Source organism: Orcinus orca, chromosome 9 (genome assembly GCF_937001465.1).
Source record: "Orcinus orca chromosome 9, mOrcOrc1.1, whole genome shotgun sequence".
NCBI classification, from domain to species: domain Eukaryota; kingdom Metazoa; phylum Chordata; class Mammalia; order Artiodactyla; family Delphinidae; genus Orcinus; species Orcinus orca.
In genome coordinates this window covers 26,339,637-26,364,747 of record NC_064567.1, presented here as the reverse complement: position 1 = coordinate 26,364,747, position 25,111 = coordinate 26,339,637, and the positions used below count along the sequence as shown (strand labels likewise).

The window sequence follows — 25,111 nt, the reverse complement described above, 5'->3', positions numbered from 1 at the left end:
AAGAAATAACAGGAATGCTATAAAATGAATGAAGAATTGGAAACTACACATTGAAGCTCATTGCCTCTATGAGCTCCACATGGGGTTCTGAAGGGCCAGGAGCTTTTTGGGGAGAGATTACTCAAGAAGCAAAATTTTAGGGCATCCAATAAAGAAGTCTCCTTTTGGCTCCCTGACAAGAGTATTTCTAGAGAATTAGGACAAAATGGAACTCTTTTATACAATTTTGATTTGATTTTAAATTTACCCAAACTTAATAAAAATTCTATATTGAGGTTGCCCTGCTGCACCTCTATTTTTTTTAAAAGCAAAACATTGAATTCCAATGAAAAAAAATATTTTTATTCAGTTTGAGAGGTCTGGTGTTTATTCTCTTCTATGTAATTGATATTGACTACTGTAGCAAGGTCTACTTTCTTGTTGATAAATCAAAACAATACAAAATTTTTCTCAGACATTTAATTAAAAGTAGACATAGTATTCTAAGAGAACATAAAAAAAATGTATCCTCCTGGACAACTGATTCAAGGCTTAAATGCCTGCCTTTGCAGTCATTATTTTCATAATATTTATTTTTAAACCATCGTATCTTTAACTTATTCTTACGAGGGAAAAAGCATGAATTTTAAAATATTAAGTGTTAAAATCTAGTTTACCTCTAAGCATTATATGACTTCAGTCTTTTGAAAATTTTGTTTGAATCACATGGTAAGACTCCTTCCTGCCAGTAGAACTTTTGATAATTTTTTTGAATCTTCCTCAGTCAGCTTGGAAAAAAGTCAATATTATATTATAAGTAGTAAAAATAGTTTAAAATTAAGTTTAACATCACAGTCAACAGAAAATTGTTAGGGATCATAGATGAAGAGATAATTTGTGTGAGGAAACAAAAACTACAGAAACTAATGAGTATTTTTTTTGCAACATTTTACTAGTGTGTTTCTGAAATATGTTGGAGATGATTACACACTTTCATTATTAAAGATTTTTAAAATACCTGCACTTCTACTTTACTCTTTTAAATACATGATTACAATTTCTATTCTCTTACTTGATTAAAATCATTTGAAAACCAGTGATCTCTGATGTTAATAATAATCCTGGACTTCCCTGGTGGCTCAGTGGTTAAGAATGGATGCCTGCCAATGCAGGGGACATGGGTTCAATCCCTAGTCCAGGAAGTTTCCACATGCCACGGAGCAACTAAGCCCGTGCTCCACAACTACTAAGCCTGCGCACTAGAGCTCATGCGCCACAACTACTGAGCCTGCGCACTAGAGCCCATGTGCCACAACTACTGAGCCTGCGCTCTACAGCCCATGAGCCACAACTACTGAAGGTCTTATGCACTAGAGCCCCTGCTCCGCAACAAGAGAAGCCACCGCAATGAGAAGCCCGCGCACCACAACCAAGAGTAGCCCCCGTTCGCCGCAACTAGAGAAAGCCTGCGTGCAGCAACGAAGACCCAATGCAGCGAAAAATAAATAAAATTAATTAATTAAAAAAAAAAAACAAAGACCTGTTTTCTAACACTTTATGTTTATTTCCACTTCTGGAATACAGTGAGTACTATAAATATTTGCTGTTATTGATGCTATGTTATCTCTATAATGAGTATCTGCTGTATATAAGATGGCTCTGAGTTTCTTCCAGAGCAACCCTGAGGTATAAGGAAGACCTTTCTCCTTCTGAAGATAAAATTAATGTCAACCCTAAATAGGAGATAACAGATTATTTCTTAGACATGCAGGAACAGTAAACTTGCCTAGAAACAGCATTCGATTTAACAAGTGAAGTGAACACAGAAGTAAATTCCTGCAGCTTCTCCATCACTTTCCAAAGGAAATAATCCGAGAGACATGGGCGTCTCAGTCATGAAAGGACTTTGCCCAGGCATTGCCATGACCTAGAGGGACTAGCCATCCAGACCTGTCCTTTCCCTTCACTCACCAGACACCCGCGTGGTGGTTACTAATGTAAAGCCTCAGGTCTTTGATAGCAGGACACAGCACCATGGAGCATGTTGTATACACCCCATGATACACAAACTAATTGATATTCTATCACATCTCTATCAGTGAGTTTGTCAACCCAAGTCACATTGTCCCTGATTATGCTGAAATAGTTCAAGGACATGAAACACACTTTAGACTTTGGCAAATTCATCTCTGTAGGATCTCTCACCGGATGACACTCAAAAAAAGTCTACGATTTGTTAAATAAATTTTGGAGATATAGCCTAACAGTTTCTACGGAAAAGTGTGTATAAAGTTACAAATAACTAATTAAAAAAATAAAAACCCTCTTGGGATAATATTTTTAAAGTCGGGAGTTATCTGTATGTATTCTGTAATTTTAGGATTGAATGTTTCTTTTTATGTTCTAATTTCCATGAAACATGGTAGACTCTGGAGAGCGGCTCTGCCTCTGTATTTTTCAGAATATTTCAGTAATAATAACACATTACGGAGGTTTGCAATCTGTCAGATCTGGCACCGCTCCATAGCTTCCCTGGGACACTTGGAAATATGGGGGATGGGGATGACGAGAAAGGAGCTTTCTCTAGGACAACTACTCGAAGATATTACTGGTATCTAGGTCCTGGGGGGTCAGGTATACTAAACATGCGGCAATATTAGGAAAGTCACACATAACAAAGAACTGTCTTGTCGTAAATGCCAATTGTATTTCTGTAGGGAAACATTGCTCCTAGTCTCTTATGATGTAAGGATTGCTGGAGACTTTCTGAGATTATCATTTAAAACAGAAAGATGCTGGAAGTTTAAGTGCATTTACCACAGCTAGATCAGGAAATGGTATGACCAGCTTAACTTTCCATTTCTGTATCATTGTATAGCGGGGTGTGTGTGTGTGTGTGTGTGTGTAGCTGGCTTTGTATGAGTTTCTCTACTCTCCAAAAGACTCTAACATAAAATTTACTGTCTCTCCTTTTTCAGTGGCTGGAACCTGATGACATAGTCCTTGGGTCTGGAGGAAATGAAATAAAGATTCTGTAAACTTTCTAGTTAATTTGAAAAATCGAAGTGGCCGAGCCAGATAGCTCATCTTGGCCACAGGAAGTCGCAGCACTGGAAACAAAGTCACGGTCCTAACTCAACTTCATCTGATCATTCTGTGTTCTTCATTATTCACATAACACTTCTTTCTACTAGATTTAATCACCCAAAGGTAACAGTATAGGGGAAACCTCTGAACACCCATGCATTTTCTCAACCAGATTACAAAGCCCAGCATTATATGCATACTTTGCTGATGTAGAAATAGGTTGCCATGCAAATACGGGCTGATCAAATATCAGAGGGAGCTGACCATTGACACAAAGGCATTCATTCCCGGACTACTGCAGCTGGATCTCACAGGCCTGCCCTAGACAAAGACTCTTCAGCTAAAACCCTTTATGAGTGAGGTTGAAACAATCACACAATCAGTGGGCATTACAGCATCCCATCTTTTTAAACTCGGTGACCAAAGATCAGTCCCAACCAGTGAACTTTCTAATTGTTGCAAATGCCATGTAAATGCCCAGCTTGTCCTGCCCAAAGGTTTTCAGGAGATAAAAGTTAATTCAGAAACAAAGTTTTATGGAAGTCAATGAAGCCTTGTTAAGAAACACTATTGAGATTTTTTAATCTCTTGCCAAAATGAAAATAAAGAAAAAGTTAAATTTCTGTCCAACAATCTCAAAATCAGCAAGACAAAGAAAAATAATCCAACCCCCAAAGCCAACAAAAGGTCCATTTACTCTCTGACACCCTGGGTGGACTTTCAAGCCACACTTCTCCAACAATCACTGTATTATGCCCATAGAATAATGCCAACCTGTTGATGTGGGGTTTGTGCAATCAATTTGGAATTCAAATCAGAGTAATTCAGGACAGAATGCTACCCCAACACCAAGTCACTAAGGCTGAGCCAAACATAGAGAAACAAACCAAAAAAGGTCTTCTTTCTAGGAGTAGCGAAAGCAGGAATAAAACTTAATAGAACAAAACCCTGTCCACAATGGCATAACTATACGGTACAAGAGCATCTTTTCAAAATGAAAGAAAACATGGCACACGTGACTTTCAGGGACTTAAGTGTGATTCTTGATGTCCCTCCTCATATACTGATAATTCACAAAAGAACATATTTGTCTTTATAAACTGTTCTTAAAATCTTGAAACTCGAAACGTCAATGTGATAGAAGCAAGCTGAAGAGTTTTTAAATGTGTCTACATGTTTAAAACATGTTCTTAAACAAAAACATGGATGTGTTTTTAGAATGACAAAAGCGCATAGTCATACCTCCCAACATAACTTCCCCATTACCAAAATGCTTCCTGATATAGGTCTTTGTTCCATTGCCTTGAAAGCGCTGGTGATCAGAGCCCACTCTTCTTGGTAAACAGAGTTACAAACAGTTCAGGAACAAAAGTCATTAGTGAGAGAAGAGGGTATAAGAAAAATATAATTATGTCATTTTTATGAACTCTTTTGAAAGCTTCCCTCACACCATCACAATTTCTTCTAGACACCCCAAATGTCCTCTCCTCTCTTCTCTCTTTCTCTCACTCTCTCTTTCACTTTTCTCTCTCTCTTTCTTTTTCTCCTCAGAGACACTGTTCCCTGAAACTTCCAAATTCTGTCTGTAGCAAACTTTCAAATTTTAGCAAGTTCATCATACTTTATTTGATTAGGGAAAAAAATTCTGGTAGACCTAAGTTTCTAAATACATTATCAATACAAATACAAATAAAAGGAATAAAATTACAAAAGATTTTTTTCTCTTAAAACTCAGGAAAATAAATATTAATTAGGAAATTTTAAAATGTCTATGGTTATACTTAAATTTGGTGTATATGTAGAGAGAGAGTAAAACAAACCAGTCACATCCCTGTCTATACAGCAAGGCATTCAACTCAGAAGGTTTCTATGGATCTCACAGAAGGTATTGCATATGAATTATTTATATCTCTTAAAAATTGAAGAAAAATATTGAATTCAGTTTGTGGAATTGACAACAGTTGGACTAACAGGAAATGAAAACGTTTCATTTAACAGCCACGCAACTGATTAAAGTATTACTAGTTCAAGAGAATGATCACTTTGAGATTGATTACTATAACTATTTTTTAAATCAGTCTTTAACTTCTGAGCACTGGAAGCAAAAGATTGCTAATCCTCTACAAATTTGTAAATGCAATGGACAATTGATTTAGCACCAGAGTTCTAGGAATCTAAGGTCTCATAACTTGGTAGTAAATAATTATCTTCTACTTATATAACAATACAGTCTCTTCAGTTAATGAGTTATTATCCTACTTCATATTGCAATATTTGGGGTGAAAGTGTGGAAACACAATTCAGTGAAATATAATAAAAAATCAAACAATTGTGAGGCTGTTATATTAAAATATAAAAGGAAGTCAGTTTACTAATAACAATGATTAGTCTCCCATGAACCACAGAAGGGCAGTCTAACATTGATGAAGTGAAGTTACTCTACCTATATATAACCGAAACCCTTTGTAGATGAACTGCAATTTGTTTCATACCAACTCTGGTCTATGCTTGCCTTTGCTTTTTGCGTGCCAGACTTCTTGGTCCTTCTTGGTTCCTGGACCTGCTCTGTCTCCGTCCACACAGAGCCTTAATACACTCCCTTCCTCTACCTGAGCTCTTTCCCAAGGGAATTTTCACTGACACTACCCCTAGGTCAGGATCCCCTATAACAAACTCTCGGAGCACTTTTCTTCCCGAACTTTTCTTTCTCAGCACTACTAACATTTTCACTAAATACTTGATATAGGGAATAATCTATGAGTAGGGAATAATCTTATGTGTAGGCACTGCACATAATGTAAACTCCAAAAGGGACTGAGTTGTATCTAAATCACACACTATTCTGTCCCTCGGATTTAGCAGTGTTTGGCATGTAGGTGTTTTCAATTAGCAATAACTGTACTTCAGATAAACCTCGTTGGCTACGATGCTGCCACGGCACAAAGCCGGCAATAGGCGTTTAACTGAATGAATGGAGTGAATGATTGAAAGAATAAAATGTGCAAAGGAATAACGTGGCTTTTAGAATACCTGGACTTAATAAATTTGGGATAGAGAGGTTTGAAAAGCGAATTATAGCATCCAGTTTTTATAGTTTGTCCAGAACATACATATACCATGTATATGGCCATAGATAATTACATAATTTGATTAGTGCTGGCCCGCTAATTTTATGGTCTGAACACAGTTACCAAAAAACTATATTTTCTTACTTTTCCTTTTGTCACTCCTTCTTAACTCACAGTCCTGGTTTGCCATCTGTATTTTTGCTAAACTGTGTCTTCTGAGTGTTCTTTCATTTAAAGATTTGTTTATCCTTTCATTGAGCAAGTACTTATTGAACACTTACTATATGTTATCTTAATCAAGATAGTATTTCACAGACTGCTGTGAGCCAACTGATTAAGTAGAAAAGAATTATTATATATAATCCCTAAAAGGAGATCTTCTAGTCTTAGAATTTTCATGATAAGTCAGTATTCAACCAGGGTCAAATTATGTGACCTTGGGTAACTCAGTTAACTTCTCAGAAAATCAGTTTTGTACATACAAAAAAAGAGCTGGGTAATTAATACTGGAAGACTTTGAGATCACTTTGAGCTCTGAAGTAATGTAATTCCGATCTATTGTAGGTACCATGCTGAATGCTTTGAATTCAAAAACTAACAATCTAAGTAGCAAAGCAAAACTGGGGTTCAGTAAATACTCCTCAATTGCTTTCACTAAAAGACCAGGGCAAAGAAAATATAGCATATATTTTTCTACTCTCCAGAAAGAAGGAGAGAACACTCATAAAACATGATAGTGAAATTGTAGAAACTTTTAATGTTTTCTCTTCCTCTTTCTTTATGAGAAGGGTTACCATAATCGGATATACTGGGAATATGCTGCCTAGAAAGAGAACAGAGAAAGCCAAACCAACAGAAGGTAATTGAAGAGTATTTAAAAATGCAAGATGAATTCAAATCATCAGGAAGAAACCTCAACCTGTTATCTTGGAGAATCCGTGACGATCAGGAAAAGTCCATCTAATTTTTTAAATGACAGGGAAGGGTCGGAGAAGAAAATTTCTTGATAGAAGTATTTTAAATATTTCTCAGAGGAATCAAGCTCCCTACAAAACATTTTTCAGTTCAGGACCAGGTATGAATGTGGGGAGGGGAAGCTGCTATGCCCCACTGCTAATGAACACATTGTTTGAGAGTATGGGGGACAGGGAGGGCAGGGCTTCTCATGTGAACACAGAGCATCTGGAATGCCAAAGACATAAAGCCATACCTTTTTATCATATGGTCTCACATATTTTCATCAGTATTCTTCATGAGGCTTCTATTCACACATAGCATAGGAACCAAACTGGACTATTTATTTATTTATTCTTCAGTCACACCCCAGGACGCCTTCTTCTAATTCCTCTGCTTAGTAATCTCTCTCCTCCTGAAGTGTCCACTTCTCGCACTGCCTTTCATCGACTCCTTCTGAAGGTCTGTCCCTCCAGGTACCCCATAAAACTTTTCATGACTTCCTCCCATCTGAGGTGCTCTCCCTGAATTATCACAGAACTTTACACATTCCCAACCGGTCCCAGCTTACATCATAATTGTTTACATGTGTGTCTTATTCCTTTCTTCTCATCCCACCCCTGTCTGCTTTTGTAAAGTCCGACACTAAACTCTATTTACCTTTATTTACTGCAGATTATAACACAGAACCTTTTCTACGCCATATGCTCAATCAGTTTCTTGATCTATAAAGTTGACTAAATATCATGAGAGACACTGTGGAATTATAACTGTGGATCTGCTCTGCAGCCATCAGTTGGCAGCCATCAGTTAGGCATCCTCAGTTGTTTTCCAAAGACCTATTACAGGGATCTGTAAGAGGACAATGGTGCCTTGTTTTTATTCTTCCTCAAACCCCTTAGAATACAGACAGTAGGGGAAAAAATCCCTTTGAAGAGTACTGGACTGGGAAAAAGGAGGTATTCTGGACACTGTCTTTTAGTTAATCTGGGTTTCATGCAGAAGACCAGTGGTCTGAATTAAGTACCTTTAATTTTTCTAGTACTAAAGTTTAACGATTTAAAGAACATCATGTTATATATAGTCTGGAAGAAAGAAAGTACCAGTTAAGCTGAATAGTACAGAAATTGACAGGCAGAAAACACATAGGGCAGTTTCCAGCCAGAAAATTGGGTTCCCCTATATGATTTTTCTGAAGACAGCAACATTACAACCACACTGTGTCACTCAGGTCACTGCCTCTGCCATCTGATTAGGCATGTGTCCCACATGGAAGGCATCCTACACAACTGCTTTAACTTGAACTCCTTAAGGGGTCCATAGAATTCAAATAGAGAGGGTTAGATTTTTGTTGGGAGTTTATGGAATATCAACTTAAAGGTAGTATTTGAATATTCAAGTGTTCTAATCAAGATGCATAAATATTTTATTATTCCACGACTGTAATTTCTTAGAGAAATTAAGTCACACAGATTTAATCAAGTTCATTTTTTAAAAGGAGAAAAATTAGAATTCAAAGTGCTTCACACAGAATTCATGGTGCTTCAAAGGTCAGTGTTTAGATGAAATCAGATGACAAGTGGGTTGCTTTTTAGTCCTTGGTTCTCTTCATAATTCTTCATGGGAAAACCTATAGCTCTACATGCTAGTTCAGAGGTGAATTTCTTTAAAAAAAGATAGTTTCTTCCTACTCTGCTGCCTATTTATTCATATTTTATAAATATTTGGAAGTAATTTTACATCTCTAGCTGAATATTAAAAATACAATTTTTTAAACATACAGTTAGTTTTATGAATCATGCATATAAAATAGTACTGTTAGGAAAATGTCTTTATATCATAGTGATTGCCCACCTTAAAGGAAAATAGAATTATAAAACAATAAGGCTGATTTTAAATTGTGCATAGAATCAGTAATTGTGTATTTAAGGCAATTAAAAGATTTATTGAATCTTGGTTAAAAGTAGATTGACAATGACGTTAAAGAATAAAGTGTAATTTATTTGGTGCTACTTTGTGAATGCTTCTTAACTACAACTCACCTCACGATACCATATACAATATACTTTCAATCACAACTCAAACATAAAATAGCCTACAAAATCACATGGCTATAATCAATATACAGTGATTATATTTTTAAAAGAACAAAAGAAAGTTAGCAATTAATTAAGGTGCAGTCACTTTTTTCAAATGAAATATTAGCACCATATCAGATAAAATGATCTAAAACTACTGGCCTCCTCATACTTCTTAAATAACTAAATATAAATTTTTTTTTCAAAGCACAAATATTAATTTGCAAAATCAGTTCTACAGTAGTTAATATTTCTCTCCTTTTCTGCATGTTTTCCCACTAAGGAAAAATATGAAGTAAAAACTTTCACAGGATATGAAAATGAAACAAAGAAACCTAAGCAAACCAAAGGCTGTGCTTCAGCAATGAGTTCCAACGGACGCGAACGTGGACATCTCCCGGCGTATGGTACTGAAAGGTGAGAGCTCCAGTTCTGTGGTGTATTCGTTGTCATTGTCATCACTGGTCACCGTGGAAGACTTCTGGACGCAGTCGTCACAACAGCAGCAGCAGCATTCCATAAAGGCCCGACTAAAGGGTTTGCAGAGACAGAAAAGTAGGACAGGGGTCACACAGGACTTAAAGAACAAAAGGAACTGGCTGATGATATTAAGAAGGTCCATTGTCTGCTGGGAAACCCCTGTAGCCATGTAAGCAGTAACAATGTTGCAGATATTTTCAGGAATAATGCAAAATCCATATAAAATGGTCAAAGCCACGACTGTGCAGTTCATCTGGCTTTCTAGCTGAATCTGCCGCTTATTCCCCCGGGTACAGGCTTTCTCGGCTTTGCGGATTTTCCTTGCAGTCACTAAAGAGCAGGTGATGGTGAAAAGTGTGGGCAAACAGAAGTAACAGCCGAAGTACCACCAGAGTCTGGCGCTGTCGTAGGTGAGGGCTAAAACATAGATGGTGTCGGGGAGATCCGGGGAGATCTTGATGACGCAGCGTTCCGCGGGGGCGCGCCCGCTGAAGCCCGGGTCCTCCTTGCTCAGCTGGCGGAGCACCACTTCCGGCAGTGCCAACAGGAGGGCACCCACCCATATAACAGCAAGTTTGGCGGTTGTGGAAGAACAGTTTTCTATCATTTCGTAGTACATCTGGACGTTGGTGGCCGCACGGAAGCGGTCTATACACAGAGCACATAAGGTGAACGTAGTAACTCCGAGAGAAGCAGCCTGCGGGAGGAACACAGAATATATTTTTCCTGGGTCATCTCTGAAAGATCAAAACATTAGGCAATAGGGCTTCCCTGGTGGCGCAGTGGTTGGGAGTCCGCCTGCCGATGCAGGGGACACGGGTTCGTGCCCCGGTCCGGGAAGATCCCACATGCCGCGGAGCGGCTGGGCCCGTGAGCCATGGCCGCTGAGCCTGCGCGTCCAGAGCCTGCGCTCCGCAACGGGAGAGGCCAAGACAGTGAGAGGCCCACGTACCGGAAAAAATACAGATGGGCAAAAAGTACGGAAAAAAAGAAAAGAAAAAGAAAACGATTTCCTGGAATGAGGCATGAGTAACTGGGTTGGTGACTACAGCTGAATCATTGTAAGGACAACAAATAAAACTAGAAGAAAAAAAAGAAGAAGAAATACAGTGGTTCAGGGTCATGGAGCCAAAAAATATTAAAGCTGGAAGGAGCCATGAAGATCAGCTCAGTCATAGTCAACTTAGCGGGGCAAGGTGGTTGTCAAGTCACAAGATAAACACAGTAATCATCTGGGAGCATCAGATTTACCCCACTGTTTGGGGGGAAATTAAAATAATTTAATGTTTAATAGATAGTCTTCATTTATATATTTAAACAAGGACAATGGATAGGATGTAAAATGTTCATGAGGGTTAAGATAAACCAGGAGACTAAAAGAAAATTCCCTAGGTGGATGGATGCTTTGGGGTATACCCCAAATACCTGCATTCACTCTCCCCTGCCCACTAAGTGGGAATGTTTAAGAAGCACAGGCAGAAGTCATGCCTTGGCAAAGGGGCAAAGAAATATATACACACATACATATATATATATATTATACATTAATGTCTACATTTTTAGAACTCGAAGGTATCATGTTGACAAAAGGAAAACCATTTGTCCTAACAATTTTAGTACTCAAAACATTAGTTGTTTATTAACTACATTCAAGCTGTCACTCTTCCCAGAGCGATGACAACTTGCCTTGCGGATTCTATAAGAGTTCCAATGTCAAATAATCTCTCTTCTTACACACTACACGTTAGTCAGTGTCTACTAGTCCTCATGTGCGAAATAAGGACACCGCATCCACGTCCTGACTATTCTCATAACTTGGTGGGGACAGTCTGAAAATGAGATATAATGAGGGGTGAACTGTTTGAAAAGCAAACATGAAGCAAAATATGACCAACAAAGTCTAGATCAGGGCAAATCAAGAGGTCATGGTTGAACTTATAACCACAGCTCTCGTACTACAAAATTCATGCAGTTTCCCATAAATACCGGTATAAGAAATATCCATCTAATATGCCTGCCATGAAAAATGAGTCATCTCTACATTCACCTTTTTAAAATTAACTTTCAACTTAGTGAGTTGTTTGACTTGATGGAAATATACTTTGCATCTATGCCAGAGACTCAAAATAATTCTAAAATTGAAGTCCACACTGTGCAACTGTCTTAAAATCAGATTTTGTTTTAATGTCAGTCATCTTTTGAATGTCATAGTCTGAATGGAAATCTGACAAGGATGGGCCATTTTCTAAAGGTCTGCACCGAACAGGATTACTGGGAAATTGCTGTATTTTATTTTACAGATTTTTGAAAGTTTTAATTTATATATTAGCTTTTCAAATGTTTTGATTCATCTCTCTATAAGACTGTAAAGCAAGGCTTTCTGCACTGTCTTCACTGAGGCAAATCTTGTGCATGTTTCCTTGTCACTCTGTATCCTGAGTCAGTCCACAAATACAAAGCTACAAAGGCTTATGCTGTGCATTCTTTTTAAATTAGGAATAACATTTCTGTTAAAAGGACAGCTTGGTGATTTTGAAAATACGAGACTCTGAAGAGAAGCAATCTCTTAGAGGCTCGGAACATCTACGTGCTTGGTAATTTTCTATCATTCCTTACAAAGAATGCACAACACACAGGAGATAATGTCTTCTCCCCCATTAACCTCTTTAATTTTAAATCTAGAGATTTAAAATCTGGACCAATTATCACAGGAGCTAGCATTTGCATACCTATCTCCAAGTCTGTTACAAAGCATTTCATGAGAGGTAATAGCAAAGAACAAATTAAAGTGGGTAGACAGGTACTAGAACAGGTGTGTTAGATTACCACTCCTTAGATATCATAAATGGTGCTGCACATCCACTCTTAATTAAAAGATGTTCACTGCTTCAAAAAGCAAAAAAAAGGGGGTTCTAGCTTCTGTATAATTCATCTCACAAGATTAAAAAAAAAAACAACAGGAAAAATTTTAAGCAAGAGTAAGATGTGCCTCAATTTTTCGCTCAGGAATCCTTCTATACTGTATTTTATTTGAAGATGCTCAGTTCTTCAGCCATACTCCCAAGAGCTTTAGTACTGAGGACCTCAAACATATCTGACGAATCATAGATTGAGGGAACCTTCCCACTTGTCATACACAATTTCAGGAAGCTCCTGTGTCCAGCTTCCTATTTTCAAATTGTACTTCTGTCTGATAGGATCCTCTGCAATTAGGATCCAGCTGAAACGGGGCGAACCGTCCAGGAAGGTCACAAGAGCTACAGAGAGAGTTGTTAAAGGAACCGCTGAGGCAAACACCGCCCCAAATGCAGATAGCACTTACTACGCAGTTGCCAACAGCAACTACAGCCCAAATGCCAGTCCCACATAGCTACTCCCTCCTGCCGCCACTGCCTGCAGTGTTATTACTCCAGATATTTTTCTGTCAATTCACTTATACACTTGATTTTATGATGTGAAAGAGCAGAAAGGGTACATGGTCCCAGCTCAGTACTTTCCCAAATTATTTACAGGAGATCATAAACCTTTGTAAAGGCTTAACTGCATGCCTCAGAAATTAATTGATAAAAATCATCTGGACAATGGGTGGTGGGCTAATTTCTGCCTACTTAGGTATGGAATCTATCCATGTAATTAGAATGCTAAATGCTGGGGTAACATGAAAAGATTTCTATCACAATTTTTAAATGTACTTGTTTACATACAGCTCATTAGAAATTCTACCAAGATGCATGGTGCAATTATACACAATTATAAAACTGTATCATGAAGGCTGGATCTTCTGCATTTAATGACCATATCTGATTGCTAAAATTCAATACCACTAGGAAATATACTCTTGGGAGTAAAGCAGTTAAGCATTAGCTTAGATGGGTAGTTCTTTGAAGCAATATTCTGAGAGATGGAATGAGTGAGATGCAATCTGTTATTAATTAAACTGCAATGGAAGGAATAATTAACATCAACAAAAGCACAACTGTAAACACTTTGAATAGACAAGACTATTACTTGTGAGAATCAAGATCAGAGGAAAGCTGGAAGCAGAAATCTTTAACTAGTTGGGAAAATAAGGTACTGAGAATTTTGAGGGGATTGGCATCAAAATACAGACACTAGAGAATCGAAATAAACAAAATCTAAAACAAAATCTAAAATCTTTTCTTCCAATGTTCTGCTCTTCTTTGTTTCCTGGAATAACAACAGTAAAGCTACTTCAGCCCCTGTCCAGTCAACATCCAGAGTGGTGAGGCTGTGGGCAGCTGTGGTCACCTGTGGTCACCTGCAGCGTTGCTTCAAGGCACTGGGCAGGCACAGGGCAAGTGGAGACACTCACATGGGAAAGGGGCAGCTCCAGTGTCAAAATGTTCTCCCCACTGCTCAAGGTGCTAACTCAATACAAACATCCAGCCTTGAGGAAATCCTGGCCACCATCTTTACCTAGTACTATGTTAAGTTCATTCAAAATGAGGTGAAAAAAGAGCACGTGGATACTTTATGAGAAACAGTCAGGACTTCCCTGGCAGTCCAGTGGTTAAGACTCCACGCTCCCAATGCAGGGGGCATGGGTTCGATCCCTAGTCAGGAAACTAAGATCCTGCATGCCGCATGGCGCGGCCGAAAAAAAAAGAAAGAAAAACAGTCATCTGTGGAACTCCTGTTGTAGCTATTGCTCCATTTCTCAGAAGCTTACTGCAGGCAGACAAATATGAAACCTTTATGAATGAGGTTAAGCTATGAAGGTACAACTCATACCAAATAAACAGTGTCTTTTGCTAAACCCTCTGATATACATCAGTGATAACACTGATGGGGAAAGAAAAGACCAATGTACTTCCAAGCAAAAATTCTTTCATATGAAATCGAATCTACATGCTTAAGTACAGTGAAGCAGCTGGAGTACACTGATTTTTATAAAACAGGAAAATTTCTAACCAAAGTCATGACAACTTACTCTAGGCTAACTTATATTTTACCTCAAAAAGATGTTTAAGTGCATCTATTTATGTGCTGTCCTTTGTATACAAGTAACTCTCGAAACAAGGGCGTTATTGTTAACAAAACCCATTCATTTGAGCCATGAATGATAACCTATTATAAGTCCATGGTTAGAGACCTAACAATCAGTCAGGAAAAAAGCACGAGGAGCACAGGGTAGAGTTTCCTTTGAAACTCTAAATGGCTTGAGCTTGTGTGCCCTGGCTTCCTCTTGCATTTTCCATAATCCTTATCCTTGAAACACTTCAGGGCAACTTCCCAACCAGAGACACTTCTTTGAGCAACAGTGGAGACAACATGTTTCTCAGAGCCACTGTTTATCAGACTGCTGCGAATGAGATGGCCTTTATCAAAAGGTCTTCATTTCAGAGCACATGCAAATCATCACACTTGCATTAGTGTTTCCAGGCCAAAATATAGAGTGAGTAGGAGAGATTTGTCTCAACCCTCACAAGGACATACACATCTCTGAAATGAAACAGAGCCCTTCCAGGCCACTCTTCCATCGTCAAAAAGAAGGTTCCTTACCTTTATCAGTATCACTGAGATTTAATCTGACACAGTCACATATCATAAATATCTATCTATTTCTATTATATCCAGGCTAGCTATTTCATCTATATGTGATTTCCAATGAAGATATCAACTGTCATTATTGCCTCATTTTCAACTTTCTTCCCTTTTTTTTAAACTTGATAACATGCTCTTACTTATTTAAAAAACAATGGAGACTATTTAAAAGCTACTATATCATCCTAAAATTTGTCTTGACCCTATAAATCTTTCTTTACCTTTATAGTCCCACCTTGATGTTCCTACCAATTACAACTTCTGACTTCTGTAGAAGTACATTCCTTTGCAGTTAAAAAAAAATAATCATTTGACTACAACTTATCTAAAATGTTACAATTTAATTACAAATATGCCAACGCTCATTAGTGTAAAAATGCAAATGAAGCAAGATTAACATCATGTGTACTACAATGGGAGCCACCTATTGGAATCAACAGGTCTTAGAGCATTTATATATTCCATATTCATTCTCAATAATTAGAAATTCATTTCAAAATGTAATCTTTCCCACAAGCTCAAAGTCCACATTTCAACGCTTGATATTATTATGATGTTTCTAATCAATCTTAAAATGAACTGGGATTTCTGTTTTTCACCTAAGGGTTCTGACAAGTTTCCAAAGAACAGTAACAAATTTTCACCTATTTTTTTCTTGTGACTAATGAAATTGATTTGCATGATGGTGAACCTAAACTAAAGACAAAATCAGAGTTGGCCCCATCCATTTGTGCTTGGGTAGTTATGAGAAACCACATTTTAAGACAAAATTCCTCTGTTCTTAACCAAAATTCCATTGTTGGTAGTAGGTTAAGGAAGTACCCTTTCTTTACTCATTCCTCTTCAAAAGGCATGTATCTCTAAATTTCACATCTTACTGTGAATTAGTTAACAGATGCTTTTCCTATATAAGAGAAATCTGAACCAAGGAGAAGACAGTAAAGGTAGGAGGAAAGTTCCCTGAAGGAGGGAGTGACGAGAAGGGAATGAAATAATGGCAGCCCTGAGTACAGTCATACACCTAATTGAAATGACTCATTCTAGGCTAGGATCAAATCAGTGACCTTGGCATCATTCATGCTATCAACATTCAAGTGTGCTGACACAGCACGTTGAAAACCATCATAAATTCACAAACTGAAAGTATTCTGTCTCAAGAATAAGTCTGGAATTGTGATGATATCCGGTTCTTCTGGAGGTTTTGTGGAAAGTATCTGTACCTACTTTGCAAATAGAAAGGGCCCATATTTGAGATTGTAGCAATTCCATTCTCCACTCAACCTTGAAATTTTAGGTGAGATCATCTCTTCTGGCACAAAGAATACCATTCTTATAAGGATACTTAAGAGTTAAGTATCCTTGGCAACAAGGTTGAGTTAATTATGGGACCTTGGCAGGTCAATTTGTGGTTAAAAAAAAAAAAGACAGAGGATCCCTGGAGGATGGGCACAGAAATGCAGTGCCAGAGACAAACCTCACTGCATAACAGTCTGCCTACCCTCTCCCCACACGGTCCACATCTCAGACTCAGATCCCTGTGCTTCTAATGGGACACTGTTAAACCTAGTTGCAGCACATAGGAAGAGCTATTAAAGGTGGGATCACTCTCTCAAGGCCCACGCAGTACAAGGGTGAAGGGCAAGGTAGACCCTTACTTCCTCAGCCTTGGGTACACTCCTAAGCTCAGATCTGTTTTGCTTTTGTGGAAATATTTGCTTCTTTTTCACTGTTGAGAGATGTTTTGTTGATATAACCAGATACGCTGGCGGCCCTCAGGAACTGAGGATACGTCCTCACTTTGACTGTGGGCTTGAGAAATGAATCCAGGTCTCAGGAAGGTCCATTCTTTATGCTTCCCTTTCCCCGACTCTATAATAGGTCTAAAGTGTCTCCCTCTTCAGCCTTTCTTCTTATGTTCTCTAAGGTCAAATCAAACAATAGGTATGTTTTAGAGATTTTCAGAAGAAAAGGACTCAATTTAATGTACTGTTATTACATTGCTAATTAAACAATTCATTTAAATAAACTTTAAAAAATTTGATTTACTTAATGTCCTTATGGCTAATAAGGACGACTAATTCCAAAGCAGAAATGGTTATCTCAGGCAGTGTATTCTAAATAATAATTTAATATTTAATAATATTTAGAATAATTCTGTATTCTAAATGAAATCTCTAGGACTGTCCCATCTGCCCAATTGTCTTATAGGCCTCCTATCCCAGGAAAATTTGAGAAAACAAGAATTAAAAGACTTTCATAGTTGTAACTTTTCACCATGGCTCTAGGCTGTATGCATTTATGAAAACTAAGCGTAAGACTATGCTTGAAAAAGAATGAGAGGGAATAGTTTTCACTTGAATTTCTCCATCTTTGGTCATAACTAAGTACAAACGTGAGCTGACCCATTCCAGAGCCATGCCTGAACTTCCATAACACCTTGTTTAAGCCTCTTTTAAAGTATTCATCACACCGTAGCACACGATTTCACCTGTCTAATAGCAGTATCATATCTATGTTACTCATCTTTGGAAACTTTTTCCTCTCTTCCCCTTCTTCTTCCACTCCTGTTTCCTCCTAACATAGTATCTAGCATAGCAGAAAAGCCCAGTAAATGTTTAATGAATGAATGGATAGTAAATAAATGAATGAATGATGACATCTATGGAAAAGGACTATAGAAAATAATGAATTATACAAGCTGTTCTTTAATCAGTTATTGGGTGCTGCTGTTTCGTGTATAATCCTTAAAAGCTGAATGCCAACTAATATCTCTAGAAGGCAAGTAAAGAAAAATCCACGTTCATGTTTATACTTCATTGGCAAGCTTTAAAAAAGGACGACATTCTTATTACAATCAATAGTCAAGGAAATTATTTGAATTTCACATTTGAATATCCTAAAGCTTTTACTTCTTATGTGGAACCCAAATTCAGTAAACTTCACCGTACACTGTTCATGAACGGAGTTATACATAGGAGCACACTTTATACTTGTTTTCTTTTCTGCTGGAGTTATCAGCCAAATACTGTCACTTGCATGGGAATGTGAAAATTATTATAAAGGGATTAATAGGAAGTCATACAATATTTGTTAAGCACCATTCTCACACAGTGTGTCTATTTTCCCTGATAGTATTATTAGTAACTTTCAAGTGGCTCACAAAACTGTGTTTCCACTTAAAAGTCTATCAGAATACCCAATGGCTAATCCACCCCTCAAGCAAATTTACTGTCTGCCGTGATCAATGTGCTAGTACTTGAATCTAGTACTTTTAGGGAAATCTGTGTAGACTCACTCACAAAACTGTATAGCAATATCATCTTCAGCTTCGGTACCCACCCTTCTTTTCGTATCTGTCAGTGCCAACTACAGTCTAAGTCAATGAAAAAGTCATTTGCTCACTCAGTTTAAAACCAGTATTTCTAAAGCCATTGGAGAATCTGGCTTTTTTCATCACGAAAGGTTCTAGACCTTCCACAAATCATCCCTGGTCCAGAGGCCCTGGTGAGATGTATTCCCTTTATCCACCCACCACCCTCATGCAGGAATCTTGTATCCCAAGAAAATAAAACTACAGTTAGATCTGGGGTTAACTTAGAACTATTTGAAGCCTTCTTCCTTCCCTACCACTCACCATGAAGGTGTGAGTTCTTTAAACTAAGGAGCTGTCTATATTATTCAAAACGTCCAATTAACATCCAAATGGAAATAGTTAGCAGTGGATCTGGATCAGGTGATACACTGACTCTGGTTGGCATTCATCAAATAATTAGCAGAGAGCTGTTCTAGTGGGTTGCCATATTCAATGCCTGAGTTATTTGGCTTTAACCATTTTTTAGATCCCTAAGAGAATGGTGTGGTAGGGAACCCCTCTGCCATTCTCCTACTGCAATCTACACCCAGACCTCCATATCCAACCCACATCTACACGCTCTCTCTCTGCATACAACTATTCAACTATTGCTTTGAGTATAGTTTTTTCTGGTGACTCTCTGACAGACCAGTTCAAAATGATGTGGCTGTTAGAATGGCCACCATCCACCCAGATTTCCTCCTCTCCTATCCCCCTTTCCTACCATTCCGTCTGCTTTAAGGGACTTATCACTAGGCCACAGAGACATCATAATCCTGGAACAGAAAGAGAGAAATTATCAACTACAAATGTTCCTACTATGTTCCCACTCATAGCAGTATTATACTAAACCTCCCTTTCTAGAGATAGACTCTGGAAGCTGGGTGTTCTCCTTAAGTTTTGGTCAACAAATTGAAATAAAAAGAAGAGTTAAATGCGAATTGCAAAGACATATAATTTCTGCTGAAGAAACACCTATTTTTCTACACAAAGCCAACTCTCCCCCAAATTCTACTTCCTCCTTAAGATTATACTAATACTCAAGCTGTAGAAAAAAGAACTGTGGGAGAGAAGGAAAAGAAGGCAAAGGAGAAGATGGGAGAGAAAAATTGTAAAGATCAATAAAAATTAATTGTGGTTAAAAGTTTTAAGTAACTAAGAAAAATTTAAAAAGAAAAACATTGAAAAAGGCAAAAAAGACTACTAGAAAAATGGTAAATCATACATTACAAATCAACAAGAAGGTGTGTGGTGGGAAGAAAAGGAAGACTACCCAACAAATAAAATAAATATAAGAGATTAGAAAGTAAAGAAAAGGCAAAATCTAGATAATAAAGGAGATAAAATGTCAAATAATTTTCAGAAGTCTTGTGGTCAAGAAGAAAAAGATTTGGAATGAGGGCAAATCAGGGAGAACGTTTTCAAAAAGATTTGTAATGTCCTCCCCTATCTAGAACACTTTGTGATTTTTAAGAACATAAAATATAACCTATGTATCTTTATTTGATTATTAAAATAACCATGTTTGGCACATGAAAAAATGCAATTGTCTCAGATTACTGCAATTTTTAAAAATTTAATGAGCTACGAACTATGGAATTTATGGGAAACGATGAAATTTAAGAATATAAAGAGCTACAAGTTTCATCATATAACAAATGATGTTAACTGGGCTTATTATTTTTCATGTCTGTTGGATACAAAAATCTTTTTAAAAGATGCCAAGGAGGGCTTCCCTGGTGGCGCAGTGGTTGAGAGTCCGCCTGCTGATGCAGGGGACACAGGTTCGTGCCCCAGTCTGGGAGGAGCCCGTGAGCCATGGCCGCTGAGCCTGCGCGTCCAGAGCCTGTGCTCCACAACGGGAGAGGCCACAACAGTGAGAGGCCCGCGTACGGCAAAAAAAAAAAAAAAAAGATGCCAAGGAGCAGAAAGAAAAAGAAAACACTCACTGGACACTGTTTTGCCTCATAGATGTTTGCCTACTAAACAAATATCAACATCAAGTGTTGAGAATAAGGGTCTGGTTGCCATTGACTAAATATGTATACGTAGGATGGTCATTTCTCTTTTCTGAGTGTCATGTGTCATCTTTAAAATGAGGGGGTTGGGTTAGAATGCCATCTGGTTCTAATTTAACGTGGTAATTCAAAAGCCACTGTAGTGGCTGCTGTGGTTCCCCACCCAGATTGCTTCTTCCCCAAAGTCCTTTAGGAATGAAATGCTGATCTCCCCCAGCTGCTGGGACTATGGGTGGTTGACGGCTCTTAGCTGCATCCCTCTCTAGGAATTGCCCTTAACCAAAGAGATGCACCCGGCTCAAGGGTATGCCCCCTTCCTGGGAGCAACTTGCATCCAATGACTGGTCTGTTAGGGGCTATAAAGGCTGGGCCGTCTTGCCTCCATTCAGGACCTCCCTCTAGGACCACCCCAGCCCTGAGCTCCCTGTGGTGTCAGCTGAGGTCTTTGTGGCATCTGCATCACAGTTCAACGTCCCTCTCTGCTCAGTCCTGCTTCCTTCATTCCCTAACAGGTGTTGAACCTGAGCTCACACCCCAATAAACTTCCTGAAGCAGATCTCCACATTAGCATCTGGTTTTTTTCAGAAACCCAACATGAAATAGGCAGTAGATCCCTCTTACTTCTGTGAAAACAGCAGTGCCTCCTGGAAGCAGAAATGCTTTATTCTGAGAGTTGGACTGTATTTCTTGTCCTCATAATCAGGAAGTATGGAGCTAATACTACTGTCCGATCATCATTTTCACAGAGTATGATGAAACATTATAGAATTATTTCAGAAGACTAGGATTAGGTATGAATATAGAAACACTAAATCTTAAGGCTTTTATTCATTATTCTAACAGTAAAAATGTACATTATAGTTTAATTTTTCAAGAAAATAAAATGAGTGAATCTTTTTCTCCAAGCCTTTGCTTTTCCAAGGGAAAAAAGAGCCTAGTACCAATAATTAAAAAATAGAAAAGGGCTATGAAGAAGGGGGAAATAGAGAGTAAAAAATAATAATTGTTTTTCTTAAGGAGCTGAGAATTAAATTTAAAAAGGAAATACAAATGAAAGTATGCATTTTTTAAAATCCTCAGTATTAGAGGATTTCTCTTTAATTTTCTTTCTCTTTATTTAGAGAAAGAAAATTAAAACACATACATAATAAATACCATCACTCAAAACTCACAGGTCTCACTAAACTAACCGAAGTTTATATATTCTTTTCTGACTTTGAATGGGATTCTTTTCTTTTAAAGTTTTTTTTCAAGAACGTTGGTAATTTTTTTTCTTTCCCCAGTTTCTTTTTTCTGTCCTTTTTATTGTTTTTCCCTTTAATGTATAATGATTTCATCCTGTCCAGTGCATTTAAAACAAGCCAATATGCTTCCCTCTTATTGGAGGTAACTCTCCTATTCACCTTATAGTTTACTTTTGTCTCTTTTTTGCATATGTCAATTTCTTCTGCATTATTCAAACAATCAGAGAAATCTTAAATTGAAATTGACCTTGAAAAGGCAATTGGTAGACACATATTCTCTTCCAAAAATTTCACTTCCTTCTCTGCAATTCAAAAATGAGCTGTCTACCAAATATTTAGATGTTTCGGAGCTACTTGGAGCTTGGCAACAAGAGAAATTCTAGATGTTGGTAAAGTAGCAACAGCTGATTTAGCAAGCATGGCATGATCCTGCATCTGATCTCTGCCGGGATAACAGAGGGTCTTATTTACAGTCTCTTGCCTTGGCCCTTCTAAGTAGGTACGGTTTTCTGTTTACTTATCCCCTAGCATTAGGCCCTGGAACAATGTTGAACATAATGTCACTGGCCCTGGTGCCAGACAGGATCAGGGGCTCTGGAATATTTACAGTTTCCCTTCTTCTGCTTCCATAAATGAAACGGGCAGTCTGAATGGAGTAAATCAAGGGCCAGCTGGCTGAAAACACAACTGGCAACAAAGCACGTGGGCTCCTTCCAAGAGCTGGTGTTTAAAGAAATTCCAACTACCATAATAACGGTTAAGGACACTAGCTGTAGGATGTTAACAGTCAAATTTTACTCAAAGATTTTCGTTTCCAAAGTTTGGAAGCTATTACGTGTCCCCTTCTTCTTAAGAAATTTTCTAGACTTGGAAAAATAGCCAATCCCTTATACTCTAACAAATGACAAATATATACTATATACTTTGGGAATGTCAAATAAATTTTGTGCCATGATGTACAAAGTGTTATTTTTGCTTAAGCTCATTCATACAAAATAAATAAAATGGTTACAAAGTTGAGAAGGAAAAAAAGAGGAACAGAAATGACATACGAATTTAGGTGGGATAGCATGGCAGACAGCCAGACAAACTAATTTGGGAGGTTACTAATGTATCCAGGCCAAGTGACAAACAAAGAAAAGCAGATTTCTTTTGTTAAATAAAATATATATTACTCCAATTTTGATATTTAAGAAGAAATGTGATAATATCCTTGGGGAAGAAATCATACTGGAGCACTAGAAACCTAGTAGATGAGTGATGCAGGGTTTTTTTTCTTGCTAGGTTCTAATAATGAATTCACTCTAGAATCTCTGATAGTCTCCAAATCAGAAATCTATATGTATAAAACCATAGTTCAGAGAGAGAAATTTAAAATCTAAACAATTCTATACATTATGAGATGCTAATTATCTCCCAATCCAGGAGCAGATGAGTTTGAAGGTGAGTGGACAAAGCTGCTTAGGTCCGCCCCTGTGCCCAGCATATAAATGCCAATGTCTATAAATGATTGGCAAGAGAAATGAGGGAGGGACCCTGAGAAAAAGTGAAGGGCTTCAGCAGCAGGTGCGTGGAGCAGCCGGTCTGATGCTATAAATCCCGGAAATGAATAAAGCCCGTAGCTTGAGACCCCCTGGAAGGCATTACCTCTACATAGGGCACGACCTTGCAGGAGAAGTCCTCCAGCAGCCACTTCTTGGTCAGCTCATGAAAGATGACGAGCGGAAGGCAGAAGAAGATGATGAGAAAGTCCCAGAAGGCCAGGTTGGCCAAGAGGGAGTTGGAGATGCTCCGCATGTAGTAGTTGTGACACACGATGCACATCACCGCCAGGTTGCCTATGATGCCGGTCCCGAAGATCACCACCGACAAACACATGACCGCATAGGCTCCGTATGACTCCTGGGTCAGTGGGTAGAAAGGGTTCTTCAGTCGCAAGCGCGGGTTCGTGGTGTTCCCTCGCCGAGGACCCCCGCGTTCGTGAACTCCTTCAAGGGAGGACCCGTTCAGAGCCAGAGCCCTGCCAGGGTGTGCAATCGTCCGCCCTTCGTGCCCCGACGGTCCATTGACCGTCTTGGGTTGGGGGTCGTGGTGGGAACCCTGGAGTTTCCCGGCTCTCCTTGGCCAATAATAAAGGTCGCTGGCTCCGGGTTCCTTCCTCACACTCTGCTCCTGACTGCGCCCAGAAATGCCAGAGCCTCTGGGACCCTTTTCCTTCTCCTCTGACGTGTGAAGGAAGAGTTGGAGAGCCGTGGGGTTCCCTCTCCCCAAAGTACCCGGGGGCTTCTGACTCCGGGCACCTTTCCACCTCCAGGCGCCAGGTGGTCTGGCTGGAGGTCCCGAGGGCTCCGCTGCCGACGCCTCCGCCCCTCTGCCCGCGCCTGGGTCACCGCCGCGGGCCGCGGGTGGGTCCCATGAAGGCGCCAAGCGCACCGCTGCCTCCTGAGCCTCCTCCCTGGGCGCACGGGTTGGCAGAAGGTCTCCTGCAGAATTTCCCGGTCCCCAAGCGTCCCTGCTGCGACGCTGGATCAGTGTAGGTGAACAGCTTTCCCCCAGACAATTTTCGTTCCCGGGCGCAGGGGCGGACCCGAGGACGAGAGAAGCGGAAACCTTGAGCAGTAGCAGAAGCAGCAGCCGCGAGGTGCGGGCGAGACGCGCGCCCGCGGCCCGCATGGCTGGGCGAGGGCGCACCCGGCAACGGCGGCTCCTGCTTAGGACGGACACCTGCTGCTAAAGTTGCCGCTGAGAGTTAGACACATGTCACATACTAACCCCCGCCCCTGCAGCGGGGGACGGGAGATTAGGGGGAGGTTGGGGGATGGGTCTTGGGGTCACAGCCCTTCCCCTCTACAATCCTTCCTCGTTTGGTGTCCTGTGCATTTCTCAGCCAAGTCCAACCCGAGCGCTGCGTATCCCCAAGATTCAGAGAGGGAATCGCTGCTGCCGGTGGCTGACCTTGAAAACTTGCAACCAACGCCTGACTGTTGATTACTGTTGCGACTGGGAGAAGCCCAGACGAAGCCCCACGCTCCTCCCTGCCTTTGGGGTGGCTGCCTTCCTGGTAACAGTCGCTCTGCCTATTTACATGCTTTCGATATAGCTTTATCCAGCAGCAAGACGAGGTCGCTTCAAGGGAAAGGAAAGCAAGTTCCCCACCTTCAGCTGACTAGTAGCCACACTCCCGCTCCCGCTTGCTGGAGACAGGCTGCCCACAGCCAGACGCCGCGCACATGCGCCGGGGTAACTCTCGCCCCACCTAACCCCAGCGACTCGCGAGGCTCCTGCA

At 39.5% G+C, this 25,111-nt stretch overlaps 1 protein-coding gene across 1 annotated transcript; it reads right to left on the bottom strand.

Annotated features, from left to right (window-relative positions):
- Positions 1–9,012: 9,012 nt before the first annotated feature.
- Positions 9,013–24,829, bottom strand: GPR37 (G protein-coupled receptor 37). Its single transcript, XM_004265487.3, has 2 exons — positions 23,473–24,829; positions 9,013–10,343 (listed from the first exon to the last, which is right to left on the bottom strand). The coding sequence occupies exons 1-2, from the start codon at positions 24,496–24,498 to the stop codon at positions 9,525–9,527; spliced, it is 1,845 nt and encodes a 614-aa protein (XP_004265535.1). The 5' UTR covers positions 24,499–24,829; the 3' UTR covers positions 9,013–9,524.
- Between the last annotated feature and the right edge of the window lie 282 nt (positions 24,830–25,111).

Excerpts from the sequence above, each read along its gene's own strand:
- GPR37 (XM_004265487.3), bottom strand. The coding sequence starts at position 24,498 with ATGCGGGCCGCGGGCGCGCGTCTCGCCCGCACCTCGCGGCTGCTGCTT. Across the intron at positions 10,344-23,472 it reads AGGTCGTGCCCTATGTAGAG|GCTGCTTCTCTCGGAGTTAC; the intron begins GTAATGCCTTCC and ends TTCCTCCCGCAG.